At 42.5% G+C, this 16,004-nt stretch overlaps 1 protein-coding gene across 3 annotated transcripts in view; it reads right to left on the bottom strand.

Moving 5' to 3' along the window:
- The window catches only part of CACNB2 (calcium voltage-gated channel auxiliary subunit beta 2), a 508,378-nt gene that overhangs the window by 470,324 nt on the left and 22,050 nt on the right, over positions 1–16,004 (bottom strand). For all 3 annotated transcript variants that reach the window (XM_033931292.1, XM_033931290.1, XM_033931294.1), the window contains exon 2: positions 7,952–8,044. In XM_033931292.1, the coding sequence (XP_033787183.1) occupies positions 7,952–8,044 (93 nt within the window). The remainder of the gene's footprint in view (positions 1–7,951; positions 8,045–16,004) is intronic.

Raw genomic sequence — 16,004 nt, 5'->3', positions numbered from 1 at the left:
GGTCCCTTCAATGCCTCTTAAGCACTCATTTATTGAACTCACTCTAGTACAAAGCCAATGTGCCATTACAGAAACTCTGAAAGTGGTTTATTTTACTGAATCATTTGCCCAAATACTTCTGCTTCTGCTTTGTTATTTCTAATTCACAGCTGGGAATTTATCTATTCTAATCTCAGTATTTCACCCTCTAGGTTGGTTCTGGATCCTTGAGCCCCCTCCGGGTAATGCCCCTCTTTTCTGGTTGGGGGGGTTTCCAAGGTCTGTCCCATCAGGGCCCAGGGGAAAGAGGTAAGGAGAACCTGAATCATAAAAGGAGATCTGAGATCAGGAGAGAGAAAGAAAAGGTCAATCCACTCTGACACCTTTATATATATTTGATACTTCCTCCAACACATTTACTCATACCTTCACCATCACTCTCCTGCATCACCGATTCCTGTATCCTTTCCCTACAGCAGTGTCTCTCAAACTGTGTGCCACAGCACAGTGGTGCGCTCTAAAGAGATTCCGAGTGTGCCATGAAAGATTCCAGAATTCTACTTTATTTTTAAAAATTCCCTTCCTAAGTATACACTAGAACAGATGACATGTAGGTCATGAACGCAAGAGTCTGTTAATGTTATGAGCGTCTGCGTGCATAAGGATACAACTGCCCAGACAAGCATCATTCTTTGATGTGATTGGTCCTTGAAAACTAACGGCAAGTAATTTTAGTTTTATTTTTTTATGCAGTAGTTTTGCTGGTGTCAGGTCAAAAGCGCGCCGGGACAAAGGTGCGCGCAGACAATTGAGCGCAGCACGGAGGTGCGCACCGAAGAAAATTACTGTTTTTATGGCTCCGACGGAGGGGGGTGGCATGGGGGGAACCCCCCCACTTTACTTAATAGAGATCGTGCCGCATTGTGGGGGGCGTTGTGGGGCGTGTGGGGGGTTGTAACCCCCCATATTTTACTGAAAACTTCACTTTTTCCCTGTTTTTAGGGAAAAAGATAAGTTTACAGTAAAATGTGGAGGCTTACAACCCCCCAAACCCCCCACAACGCTGGCGCAACATCTATTAAGTAAACTAGGGGGGCTCCCCAACAAAACCCCCCGTCGGAGCCCCTAAAAACTGTAATTTTCTTCAGCGCGCGCCTCCGTCTTGCGCTCAGTTGTCGGCGCGCGCCTTTGTTTTTCGCGGGGTTGTCTATGAACCGTTTTGCTAACTCAAGCAATAAAGCAATCAAGACTTTGTTACCATTTGGATCTTCTTATCTTTGCAAACTTGTAGTTTTAGCTCTGACAGAAATTCATTAAAAAATAAAAAAAGAGAACAACTGCAGATGTTGGATGATGAATTGTGTTTGCTTGTTGACTACTGAGCCCTGTTTTGAGCTAATTTGCACTCAAAAACAAGCACACCCATCGCATTGATTAGCAATTCTATTTTATCTACTTTAGTTTCACCATTGTTACAACTACCCACACATAGCTGAAAAAACTTTAAATAACTAACTCTCAAATTTATTTTTTGTTGGTTTTGCAATTATAGAATTTAATTTATAATGTGCTGTGAAAAACATTTTTTCCATTTACAGTAGTGTGCCAGAGCTAAAACAGTTTGAGAGACACTGCCCTACAGCATCTTTTAATCTTCTCAGTCACCCCAGCTAGCACCTCCGATTGTCAATTACTTTCACCCCCAGCATAATCCACAATCACTTCAGTCCCCTCCATTCATACTGTCTTACCCTCCCCACTCCCCAAATTCTCTTCCTTCTTTTCCTCTCCCTCCAATCTCCAAGGGTGCTCCACATGCTATCTCACTTACTAGGAAACAAAGGAGATCAATGGCAGTGCAGCACTGTCAGTCATGTCCTTCTCTTTAGCTGCTCATTCAGGGTCCACTTTGAACCAGACAGGTTCCTGTAATGCTGTGCATTTCTAAGTATGGAACTTTGGCCTGACAGAGAAAAATGGCATGACCTGAAGCACTGTTGCTGCAAGGTGGGGGGTGGGGGAGGGAGAAAGGAAGAATTGGATGGCATGCTTCTGACACTTGAAGGGCCAGATTCTAGGAAAGGTGCCAAACAGCGCCTACCCTGCAGGTGGTGATCGGTGTGGCTGTCAATCAAAAATATTGGCGCCATTTATAGAATCATGCCTAGTGGTGCCTGCAGACTTAGGCATTGCTAGGCATCCTAGACACAGGCGCCAGTCCATTAGACCAGCCTAATTTGGCGGTGACTATGTTGGATGCCTAATGACGCCTAAGTCAACGACGCCTATTCTCCATCCATAACCATACCTACTTGATGGTCTCAGGACTCAAGGATCTCCTGTATGAGGAACGGCTGGGTAAGTTGCAGCTATACTCACTCGAGGAGCGCAGAGAGAGGGGAGACATGATTGAGACGTTCAAATATGTCACGGGCTGTATCGAGGTGGAAGAAGATATCTTTTTTCTTAAAGGACCCACGGCAATAAGAGGGCATCCGTTGAAAATCAGGGGTGGGAAACTTCATGGCGACACCAGGAAGTATTTCTTCACTGAAAGGGTGGTTGATCATTGGAATGATCTTCCACTGCAGGTAATCGAGGCCAGCAGCATGCCAGATTTTAAGAAAAAATGGGATAAGCATGTGGGATCTCTTCATGGAAGAAATTAGGGGGGTGGGTCATTAGAGTGGGCAGACTTGGTGGGCCATGGCCCTTTTCTGCTGTCATTTTCTATGTTTCTACTTTTAAACATAGGTGTCATTAGGCATTCCTAGGAACTGGACGGTGCCTCCACTTAAGCGTCGCTAGGTATCTTAAGAGTTTGGCACTGAACTCTTAAATTGCTTAGTTTAGTTTTTCTTTTTTTTTGATTGCCTAAAATCGGCGTGGTAAATTACCACGCTAATTAAACCAATTAAAGCATTAAATCCCCCCCCCTTCCTTTAACAAAACCATAGTGTGTGTTGGGGATGTTACTGCCGTGGCCGAACCTAAAAACAGTGCTACGGTTTTGTAAAACTGGGGGGAAGGGGGGGTAGGTTTGGCATATTTCCCAAACTTAGGTGTCACTAGGAGGCTGCAATTAGGGCACCTAACAGTGCCTAAATATGACCGCTGCGGCCTAGCTGTAGTAAAACGTATGGTCTGAGGCCTACACTGCCACCTGTCCTACTCCTCCTCCTCACCGGAAGGATCTGCTCAGTAGGAGGAGAAGTGCCACCATTTCTGCTATTCCTGCTTCTTTAGCCTCCCGTCACTGACCCTAGAAGAGGCTGCTGGGGTCAGAAGCAGTCATCAGGCCTTCTGTTTGACCCCTCAGCCTTATATTGTCAATGTTTTGGAATATGATAAAGCTCATATAGCTAGAAAGCTAATAACTGTAAACTAGGATAAAGAATCAATAATACAATTGTACATACAGTATACACAGACTAGGAATTATGAAAAACAGTACTAGAAAGATGTGCCTGGTCATGTGGAAACCCTGAAAAAAAAAATGTGTGGGCTTTACTATTCGCATATGACCCTCTGACACTGTATACAATACTGACAGAAAAGACTTTCAAAAGAAAGCAGGTTAATAAAGCGCAGACCTATTTATAGATATGTTTGCAACTGGAGACAGTGTAACAGGAATCAGGCCAACATTTAAGACTTGAAAGAGCATGTTTATAACATCTCAGTTCTCCTGTATAAGCAGGGGAGTCTGCAGTCTGTATCACAAATTCATCTGTAATCATAATGAATAAGGTAGAAATATGGCCTGCCGCAATGTTTGTAATCATTGGGCTTTAGAAAAATATCTGAGCAATGCAGAACCTCGGCCATTTTGACTCCCCTGAGTCCTCTACAAACCCGGTGAAACTTTTCAATTATGCTCTGTCATACAGACAGCACTTGGGGGATTATTCTTTAAAACAGGCATTAACATATACATGCCTATTATGTGTGTAAATGCCAGATTTCCACCTAAGTGCTATTCTGTAAATATGTACACATCTTACATAATATATATTTTTACAGATAGTTGTACACACAGGCCAAATATTAGTGGAACATAGACAAGACTCCTGCTCATGGATGTAATGAATACAATACTATAAGTTATATCACCAGAACACTCCCTTATAAGAACATAAGAATAGCCTTACTGGATCAAACCAATGGTCCATCTAGCCCAGAAAATGGAATTCGCTAAGTAAAATCTAGAATATCTATTTGATCAATAGCCAGTAAGAATCTCTGGAATTCAATTCCAGGTATAATGAGATTATGCAAAGATCGTATGTCTTTCAAGAAATTGTTAAAAACACAATTGTTTGTGGACGCCTTTCTCTAATTCTGTGGTTATTTGTGTTAGATTTAAAGAATTTGTATTAAGGAAATTTTGTGAGGAAGATTGACTTATTTGTTTACTGCATTTTATAATGTTTCTGCTTGAAATTGTGGATGTAATTATTTTGTACATCACGTGGAGGGGCATAATAAAAAAAAAACCAAAAAACATCTAAGTCCCCTTTTGGCCTAGGCCCTAAAATCCTGAAAGTAGAAGGGAAAATGTCCATTCTCAAAAAAAAAAACATCCAAAAGGAGGTTTTTTTTGTAATAGCCTGCCTCTACGTTCAGCTGTTTAAACGCCCAGACCACCACTACGTCTACACTAACAACATATAATCAACCAAAAATAAAAGCCTAAGTCCCTAATGCCCAACACAAGAGCTTTTAGGCGAAGGAGCAGCCAGTCCTTCACCTAAAAGCTAGATTCTGTAACCAGTGTCTGTCAAAAAGAACACTGGTTACAGAATCCGCACCCCACACACACCCCCAGCAACAATCGTGGCAGGAGATATGGCTCATCTCACCTGCTGCGATAATGATCCCGAAGTGCCGTCAACTGCGAACACTGGGATTGCTATCACAGCAGGAGAGAGAGCCAATCTCTCCTGCCGCGATCCATCACCCCCCCCCCTCCCTGAAAAAATTGGGCAGGAGGGAGCTCAACCCCTCCTGCCCCAATGCAGCCCCGCGATCGGCTGGAGCAGGAGGGAGCCCATCCCCTTTTGCCCGGTGACCCCCCCAACACAATCTGGGCAGGAGGGAGCCCAACCCCTCCTGCTCCGACAACCACCCCACTGCCCACCCCCACTAAGATACAGGCAGGAGGGATCCCAGGCCCTCCTGCACTGACACAGCCCCCCCATGACCGCCCACCTGAACCCCTGATCAGCCCCCAGAACCACCACACCCACCCACCGACCTGCGACACCCCCCTGCTGACCCCGTGACACCCCACCCCCACCCCCGACACCCCCCCTTACCTTAAAAAAAGTTGGCTGGACAGGCAGGATCTAAGCCTGGCCGGCCAGCAGGCCCGCCACCCAAAGAATGGCGGGCCTTAGGGCCTGATTGGCCCAGGTGGTTCAAGCCCCGCCCACAGGAGGGGCCTTAGGTGCCTGGGCCAACTGGAATTGGCCCAGTTGCCTTAGGCCCCCTCCTATGGGCGGGGCCTTAGGCACATGGCCTGACCCAGTAAGTTTATTCTTATGTTCTAATTATTTTTCATAGAGTAGCTAGTGAGTCCAACCATATTGGAGGGACATGGCTTTGAAGGGAAAACATCTTTCTCCTAAACCCTGAAAGGCAGAGGAGAGCAGCCAGCCTGGAAATTCAAGCCACACTGCTTTGTCTACTTCAGTCAGGTAACAAGGCCTTGAATAGGAAGACTCTCTGTTCCAAAATGTTTGGAAGAGAAAGGTGGCTATTTACTTCTGTAAGCTGAAGTGGAAGCACTGATTCAGTTCTCACATGCAGCTCAGCATTGCCCCAGGTGCAGCATGGATAGGTTTCCCATATTTGACGACGGACAAACCCCTCTCATGGCCCCACCTTTTTCTGCCTCCAGCCCCTCTCCATTCCGCCTCCAGCCCCACCCCTAAAAAGCCTCATCTCTTTTTTCCCAACCTCCAGCATGCACGGATGTGTATGACGTCATCCGCACATGCGTGTTGAAGACCCTCCAGATGTGGCCAGAGCTCGGGGCTTTCCAAAACCCATACAAACTGCCAAGTTTTGGAAAGTCCATCCAGGTACCTGGACAGTCCTCTAACAAGAGGACATGTCCAGGTTTTCCCAGACGTCTGGTAACTCTAAGTGTGGAAGCAGCCATGTTGAAGTGTTTCTTTTTCTACCAAGCTGACCTGAATGCTAGACTGCAGTAAATAAGGACCTTGGTACAAAGTAAGGACTCCTTTTACTAATGTGTGCTACGCATTTTAACATGCACTAAATATACACGTGTGCTAAATGCTAATGTGCCCATTATAGGTCTATGGGCATGTTAGCATTTAGCGCGCGCTATATAGCGTGCGTTAAAACACATGGCACACCTTAGTAAAAGGAGTCCTAAGTGCTACAGCTAGAGTAAAAAAAAAAACAAAAAAAAAAAACACTCACCACAGGTTTTGAGTATTGACCCAATGCTGCCCAAATGAACATACCGTTCAGTTATCCAAGATTTGTCATCTGATGCTATGACAAATGTATTTCAAAATGACTATGCTTAATATGTAACTGCTGTTAATTGTGTGATGTTCATTATTCTTCGCTGCAAAAAGAAATGCCACTGACACTCGAGCAATGTATGTCAATGTGTTTTAAAATAATACTGCTATATATAAAAAGTAATTTTAACTGTTCCTATGCAGTAACTTGGCTACCATTACAAATAAACAAAATTCACAAAAAAAATGTTGTATATAGTAGATCTGTCAGCATTAACATCAGTTCCAGATTGTGTGCATGATTCTATTACTGTACAAATTTGAAATATCTGTGTCCATAATGAAATACATTCTGGAATCTGTGAGGCATTTTTGTGATCCTAAAGAAACAAGATAATCTTACAAAGTAATTCATTATCATTTTTACATGCATAAAAAATCACCAAGAATGTAAAATATATAATAATTATACTATAGCAGAGATGGGCAAACTTGCAATGGCCTGGTAAATGTTCATTTTCTGATGAACCAGGATACAGCTGGCTTAGACCTGTGAAATTTAATAATGGTCTGCCAAGGCATAGTTTTCCTGCACCATATTCATTTATGATTTTCCACAAAGCTCAATGATGGTACTGTTAACGCTCTTTCAGAAATAAACAATACCAAAACCAAACTGTGGAAATTAAAACCGACCAAGAATCGGATCAGATCAAAGTCTTCTTATACATGGAGTCATAGTCTCACTGGTTGCAAAGCATCAACAATTCTAAAGGAACTAAACTAAGCTAAACGACAATGAAAAGATGAAATGAAACCTTGTGTGTAAAGTAACATGGTAATATCACAAACATACTTCAATCAGTGCATCATAATACTAACCATAAGTTTGACAGAGAATTCAGTAGACTAACCTGGATGTCAAAGCAGTTAATACAGATATGTGTGATAACCATCAAACAGTGCCCACCATCACAGTTAAGTGTCTAAATGATTTTGTATACAGGTACAAATGTCAAATTATTATTATTTTTTTATTATCACTATTATTATTATTTATTATTATATTATAATTTATGCTTGCTATTATTATTTTTTGTATCACTGGATGTTGTACTATTAGGAAATAACTCATCTGCATTATAATGACGATCTTAATTGACCGATAATATGTTATATCTATTATGCGCATTTTGTGTATACTTTTTTGTATGATTTGGAAATTCAATAAACCTTTCACGAACTTAAAAAAAAAAAAACAATTCTAAAGGAAATATACTCTATGAGCATCCTCAAAGACCACATTCTGCTTTACTAAAATACATTATCTACCACAGACCTTTTAGGAACAGGGCTTATCATTCTCAACACTGTACGCTCTTATGGTCATTTTGTTGCCAGTCTATGTTTCAGTGTAAAAGCCAATAAAATTTAACCAAACACTAAAAAAAAACCAAATACTGAAAACGTACCTGTCGGACAAAACTATTAGAGGTAGTGTCAGATGATGTGCTGCCATCAGACCCTTTAAACCTGTTTTTTCTTCTAGCCCCCTTTCCATAAACCTGAAAAAAAAGAGGAGTATCAAAATTATTCCGCAGTACACTGTCACACACATGCAAATATTTGGCATAACGGTTACAGAAGAGGTCTGGAAAGGGGGGGCGGGGTGAGCTTTCATACCTCAAATCATTTCAAACACAGAGAAAGAGAAAATGTTAGAGGTAAATAAACTGAAAGATATCCCTAGGTGGGCTCCTGTGCCATGCAGTAATCTAAGAAGTCAGGCAGCAGTGAATACAGTCTTTCAAAGCATGGACTTCAGTTAGGTAGGGAGAATGCTGCTAAGTGAACCAAAGCTACAGTTAGTAAAATCAATCTATGTAGGGTTAACAGATATTTTTGTCCAGAGAAACCCACACACATGGCCCCGCATTATTCTGCCCCTAGCAATGCCCCATTCTGTCTCTAGCCAAACACCCCGCAAAGCCTCATCTTTGTTTTCCGACTTCAAGGTCACGTCTGGAGGGTCTCCGAGCATGCGCGGATGCGTGTGATGTCATCCGCGCATGCTCAGAGGTACCCTCCAGACGTGGCCGGGAGATCAGGGCTTTCCAAAACCCAGACAAACTACCGGGTTTTTGAAAAGTCCTTCTGGGCACCCAGACAGTCATAAGAACATAAGAACATAAGCATCGCCTCTGCTGAGTCAGACCACAAGCCCAGCAGTCCACTCCCACGGCGGACCCCCAGGTCAATGACCTGTAAGTTATCCATTACTCTAAAGCATTTTGTACTGTATAATACCCCTCTATTTGTACCTTCAATCCCCTTTTCCTTCAGGAACTTCTCCATACCGGTACCCAGACATGGGCTGAATACTGATCAGGATATTCTCACTACTAAACATACATATGCATAGGGTTAACAGACATCCGGATTTCCACGGACATGTCCTCTTTTATTTATTTATTTATTCCCCCCCCCCCCAAAAAAAAAAAAAATTATTTTTTTAGTGAAAATTTTCAGAATACAGTCCAAACAAAAGCAGCATCACTTTTCCAACAACCCATCCAGTCCCTCCCTCAAATTCCTCTCTCCCCCCCTTATACAAACATTCAGAAAGACTGAAAAGCAAATTATAAAACTTTAGCCCAATAAGCCCCCCCGCCCACCCCGCAGAGCTCCCCCCCCTTCCCACCCACACCCACAGGACAACAGCACACAGGTTTACAGCTATAACAGAGAGCAGCTACATAGCTATCCCAGATTTTATGAAAAGGGACTAACCTCTGGCACTGTAGCCCGACATGTCTGGGCGTCTGGACGGCTTTTCAAAACCAGGGCACTTTGCCCGGTTTTGAAAAGCTGGTGAGATCAGGGCTGGGGCTGGAGTGCATCTACGCATACGCAGATGCACTCCAGCCCTGGCCCGAAGAGATGAGGTTTGTGTGGGGCTGGGCTGGGGGAGGAACAGGGCAGGGTCACGTGTCGTCTTTTACCACAAATCCAGAGCTAAAAATCAGCACAGTCTACTCAAATAATGAGCATGGAAAGTAATGCTGCATTAAAATCACTCTACCACAATTAGCTGACTCACCATTCAATAAATAAATCTTTCCCCACTTTAAACTCCACACTCAACCAAATACTGCTGAATGGACCAGCACTCCATCAATGGACACCCAGAATCCACCCCCCCACAGCAGAATTGATGGCACCATGTGGCACTCTTCATCATGCCATCTCCACACTAGAGTCATCAATCTTCCACCATTTTTTTCTTTATAAAATTCTTCACTATAAACCAGAGGACAAATCACTCTAACAAGAGGACAAATCTGGGTTTTTCCAGATGCCTGGTAACCCTAAATCTATGGGCTGGTTTCCTCATTATAACAGAGAATAAAACAAATTTGCTGAGTCTGTTTGTTGCATTCAAAGTCACTATAGGCTGGATTCTAGCAACGGTGACTCGAAAAACAGCACCAACCACATATCAGTCACGTGAAGGCGCCATTAAGAGAATCACGGCTTATGTCTAACATGGGCACCGGTAATATAATTACTCATACAAGAGGCTATATCCCACTAAATGCGAGAAATACAAGCAAAAATTATTAATCCAGGAAAAGGCCTCAGAATTGGAGCCTACGCAAAGTCCTATCATGGACTAGACTGTCAGCGTAGTATTACCACTCCATGCTCCAATCATAGGCCAGAAAAACCTGGAACTTGTAGAATCTCTTAATTTATTATTCTTTTTAATTTTTTAATATTTTTGATTTTATAATATAGGTTTAAACCTTAAAGTCTATACTTAAAACTTCATTTTAAATTTTATTGTGGTTGATCTTAGAATTTTTCATAAATAGACCCTAAGCCTACATTACCAGTGTCTATGTTTGACGAGAATCGAATCTACAGAGGCGCCTAAGGTCACTTCCGGCATAAACCACACCTACTTTGACCTTAGATGTCGTTAGGCACCTCTGTAGATGTATGCGTCCTTTTTGTAGGCGCTTGTGGGCAGCTACATTTTATTAAATGACTTTTTAGTTGGTTTTAAATGACATGGTCAACTACTGTGCCGATAAAAACCAATTAAAACAATTACCCCCCCTTTCACAAAAGCGTAGAATGGTTTTTAGTGCTGGCCGCGGCAGTAACAGCACCAATGCTTACTATGAGCGTCGGAGCTGTTACCGCCATGGCCGGTGCTAAAAAATATGCTACGGTAAAAGGGAGGTAAATTAGATGGCAGCAGGGCACCTATTGCCGCCTAACTTACTGCACCATTTAGAGAATTTGGGCCTATCTGCTGTTGTAGTGCAAATGATTCACTGATTTTAAAGCCCCTTTTTTTTATTAATGGAATGCTCCTCATTTTTTCCCTCCTCTTCTCTGCAGTTCACCTCTGCTATCCATTCAAAAGGTAACAGCAGACTTTGACTATTTATTATTTATAGTGGATCACCATTCGGAATAAGAAATCACACCAAAATAGTTTACATAATTCCAGTGAAGCCAAGACAATACAAATTAAACTCAACACTTAAAAATAGCAAACGCCATCATTCCAAGATTAGGAAAGAATGCAAACAGAATGCAATGGGGATCCGGAAGAGAGGCCGCACAAAAAAGAATTACCGATGCCATAATGGAGATTAAGCATTTCAGGTCTGTAACTCAGGTTGAAAAGATAGCTCCTTTAAGTAGTCTAAAAAGGACTAGTTTCATTTCTTCACATGGTTATGAGTTCCAAATGCTTTTGTTCAGATCCTTCTTTTTGCTCCATAATCCTTAAACACATGGAGGATAATTTCAGAAAGGGGATATTTCAGGAAATTTCAGGATGTGTGGAGACCATTTACAAAATATTGTGCGGATTAGTTGGCATTGTTTCCCTTAATTTATTAGTTTAATTGGGAAGGAGGGGGATATTTTAATATTACATATTATATAAGATAATGGAATATATGGTAGGTAGGGATGGGGAGGGGGGAGGGATAAGAGTTTATGTAAGATACCAATGATAGTTTTTAAGTGATGTATTTATTATTAATGTGATTGAACATATATAACACTTATTGTAATTTTGAAAATGAATAAAGAATTATTTAAAAAAAAAAAAAAAAGAAAGGCTTTCTAGGGGAAATTCCATAAATGGCATTGAAACTTCAGTGTAAAAAAAAAAAAAAAGTAGTTCTATTCTATAAAGGGTGTGTGCACTTGGGCACTGGACTTAACACCTGCTGAAATTAAGGGCCTCTTTTACAAAGGCGCGCTATGCGTTTTAGTGCGCATTTAGCACACGCTAAATCAATGCCTGCGCTAACTGCTAATACGTCCATAGGATAGCATGCGACGCGTTAGCATTTAGCGTGTGTTTAGCGTGTGCTAAAAAACATAGCGCACTTTAGTAAAAGAGGGGGTAAGAGTAAATGCTGGCATCCAAGTTAGGCGTGCTTAGGCCAAATTCTGTAAGCCCACAAGCAACTTTTCAAAATGCCCCTGGCCACGTCCCCTTTTCAGATAAACTCTATAAGACTTAGGCACTGGGGCCCGGATTCTGTATAGGAACACCTGGTCACAGAGCACACGGGCATCCTATACAGAATCGCGCTTAAGCCCGCCTAAAAAAGAACCCGATTCTCTAACCAATGTCCATGTTACACATACTGGTTAGAGAATCGGGTTGCCGCTGAGCTTATCACGGCAAGGAATCTCCTTGCTGTGATAAATTTAGTGGCCTTGGCTGCGGCCGCCCATCTCCCCCGAATGATTCGGCAGGAGGGATGCCCAATCCCTCCTGCCGGAACCCTTCCCACCCCTGTAGATCGCTGGCAGGAGGGATGTCCAGTCCCTCCTGCCGGACATCCCCCTGCCAGACCACCCAGCCCAGCCCACCCCCCTCTACTGCCACACAGATGTTCATGTCCTTTGTTTTGCACTATTCATAATTTGGACATCTCAGTTTGTAAAATGGAGGTTCATACTGGACATAACCAGAGCTTGAACATCCATTTCTCATGTATTTCAGAACAGGTTGTATGTCAGCAGACCCTATCTTAAAATACAAGAGAAATGGGCATCCATATTCTGAACTGGACGTCCAGTCTAAAATTCTTCCGTAAACCTCTAGTATAAATAAAGGCGTCTTTGATGTGTTCACTCTGTTTTGCACTGCGTTTTCAATTTAGCGGGCACAAAAGCTGTTTGAACCTATCAGTAGGGAAATATTTCACTGCAAAGCATATTAAGGGGTAATTCTCTAATTTACATGTGTGTTTCTTAGCAATTAAATCCCCCCACCCTCCCCGCTTTTTAATAAGCCGCAGTAAAGGTTACTACTGCGGCCTGGAGTGCTAAATGCTCTGACAGTCATAGAATTCCTATGAGCATCGGATCATTTAGCGCCAACAGGCCATGGTATAAATCTCTACCGCAACTGGCTGGAGCATAGGAAACAGAGAGTGGGGGTAAATGGTCAATTCTCAGACTGGAAGAGTGTCACCAGCAGGATGCCGCAGGGCTCAGTGCTTGAACCTGTGCTCTTCAACATCTTTATAAACGATCTGGACATTGGTACGACGAGCGAGTTGATTAAATTTGCAGACGATACAAAGTCATACAGAGTAGTGAAGACATAGAGGGATTGCGAAGATCTGCAACGTGACATAATCAAGCTCGAGAAATGGGCATCGACATGGCAAATGATGTTCAATGTGAATAAGTGCAAAGTGATGCATGTCGGGAACAAAAATCTCATGCACGAATACATGATGTCCGGGGCAGTACTTGGAGAGACCTCCCAGGAAAGGAACTTGGGAGTTCTGATTGACAAGTCCATGAAACCATCTGCACAATGTGCTATGGCGGCGAAAAGGGTGAACAGAATGCTAGGAATGATAAAGAAGGGGATCACGAACAGATCCGAGAAGTTTATCATGCCGCTGGTGCGCCCTCACCGGGAGTACTGCATCCAGCACTGGTCGCCATACATGAAGAAGGACACGGTACTACTCGAAAGGGTCCAGAGAAGAGGTGACTAAATGATTAAGGGGCTGGAGGAGTTGCCGTACAGCGAGAGATTAGAGAAACTTCTCCCTTGAAAAGAGGAGACTGCGAGGGGACATGATCGAAACATTCAAAATACTGACTTAGTAGAGAAAGCCAGACTGTTCACCCTCTCCAAGGTAGGGAGAACGAGAGGACACTCTCTAAAGTAGAAAGGGGATAGATTCCGTACAAATATAAGGAAATCCTTCTTCACCCAGAGAGTGGTGGAAAACTGGAATGCTCTTCTGGAGGCTGTTATAGGGGAAAACACCCTCCAGGGATTCAAGACAAAGTTGGACAAGATCATGCTAACCTGGTGAGACTGGACTCATTTGGAGCACTGGTCTTGACCTTGGGGCCGCCGCGTGAGCAGACTGCTGGGCAGGATGGACCATTGGTCTGACCCAGCAGCAGCAATTCTTATGTTCTTATGTTAGGTGCGCTAGCGTTTTTAACGCACGCACCGGATTAGCGTGCGCTAACTGAAAAACTATCACCTTCTCAAGAGGAGGCAGTAGCGGCTAGCATGAGCAGCAATTTAGCGCACGCTATTCAGCATGTTAAGGCCCTAACGCACCTTTGTAAAAGGAGCCCTGTGAGTATTTATACCAGATCTATGGCTCATGTACGCGGTCACGCCTAAAATATACACATATATTTGCCCTGCTATGCCAGTATTCTGTAAAGGCAAGTAAGGTAGGTACTTTTCTATCTTCTTATCTCCTGAACTGGACTATCACTACCTACTAGGCGTGGAGAACTGCCGCTTTGGATTCAGAATATTAAAAAAATATACAATGCAACTAACCTACAAGCTGGCGCGCATGAAAGATGATTTCCTCATGTTGATTGGATGGGGAGGGATCACTGATTTACCATCTTTCGCATTAAGTGGAACAGAAGATTTATGGCATAGGTTAATCCCTTTGCCAGGTCATTAGTAAACAGCAAGGCAAAACTGCATCACCCCATCAAGACTGAAATGTTTTCTCTTTATTATTAAGAAGGAAAAAATGGTCCGTATAAGCTAGCACCCTTGTTTATTTCAGGTGTTCCATCTCCTGCTGGTGGAATATGAATTTAGTAGAGAATGACACGGTTAGAAAATTCATCACCGTTCCTGTCCCCACGGATAACCACGGGGAACCATCTCCATATCATTCTTTAAGGCGAGAGGGAAAAATCAGAGTCTGAATGGGCCCAGCCACTGGCCCTCAAGCCTTGCATTGAAGAACGCTGGTGTAGAAGGACTGAGTTTGAGATGGATACTAAAGAACGGCACAGAATGCTTTCCTACGGTTATCTGGCTGGGACGGGAAACGGTGATGAATTTTCTCACCGTGTCATTCTCTAGTTGCCATGGTTACTATTATTTCTTTAAATCAGTGAAATGTTAACAGTTGCATAGAATTCATATGAGTTGTAATGACCTGAATTATGTCTATTCTATGAAGTTTCCTTCCAAGTAGACTTTCTAGAGAGATTTAATTTTGTACTGTATTTTTATCTAACCTACTCATTAGGGATCTCTATAATTATTTTAAATTGCATGGTCAGTGCCTCCTATGGCAGAAGTACCCTATACAACCTTGCTTCATCCTATTTTCATTCACTGAGGCAACAGTTCATATAGAAGTCTCTATGCCAATCAATATTTGTATATCCCAAATAAACCCCATACATGAATTCACAAATAAATGCATCTCATCAAAATCCAGCTACAGGGTACCCATAATGCCTTTTACTGAAACAGTCAAGCTCTGTCCAGGAAAGAGACACTATTTACATTAGCAACAGCCATACCCAGTGTAGTAACCTACAAATAAGTGATGAATGCATACACATACAGTGGTTTTTGCATAATTAAAGAAAATAAAAGCCCCCCGCCCCCGATCAAACGTAAAATATACATAGCACTGAAAAACAATGTCCACATCTTGTGACAGTTTGCTTCCAGACCAGATTTTTTTTTTCATCATATTTGCTTTCAGATGCCACAATGCAAACCTGCTAACGATCAGATCTCACTGTGCTCTTCAACCATCCACCTTGTTATTAGTTAGATGTGTCATGTTCTCCTACAAAAGGCTATGTTGCCATAGACGAAAAACATACAACACTCTTATGTTTAAATTCTACTGCTTCCAAGGATACCAACCCTATTATGCAAGACTCTATTATTTTTTTGAAAGAGGAAAGTGCATTGTGCATCAAATGAGACCCAGCATAAGGGAGAGAGAAATCATGGAAAGCAAAATAATGCTTGATCTTCAATTTATGCAATCTGAAACGTTCATTCTATCATTCCAAAAGCCTGATTTAAGGAAGATTCTTTCCATAGATTTGCTCTCATTCTGAGTCTATTTTGAACAAAGCACTAGGAGTGTAATTCTTTAAACCGGTGCCTAGATTTAGGCATTTGGAAAGTGTCTATTTGAAACATATTCTACAAAAAAAAAAAAG

The sequence above is a fragment of the Geotrypetes seraphini genome, chromosome 2 (assembly GCF_902459505.1).
Source record: "Geotrypetes seraphini chromosome 2, aGeoSer1.1, whole genome shotgun sequence".
Classification (NCBI taxonomy): domain Eukaryota; kingdom Metazoa; phylum Chordata; class Amphibia; order Gymnophiona; family Dermophiidae; genus Geotrypetes; species Geotrypetes seraphini.
This window is presented reverse-complemented; position numbering and strand designations above follow the sequence as displayed.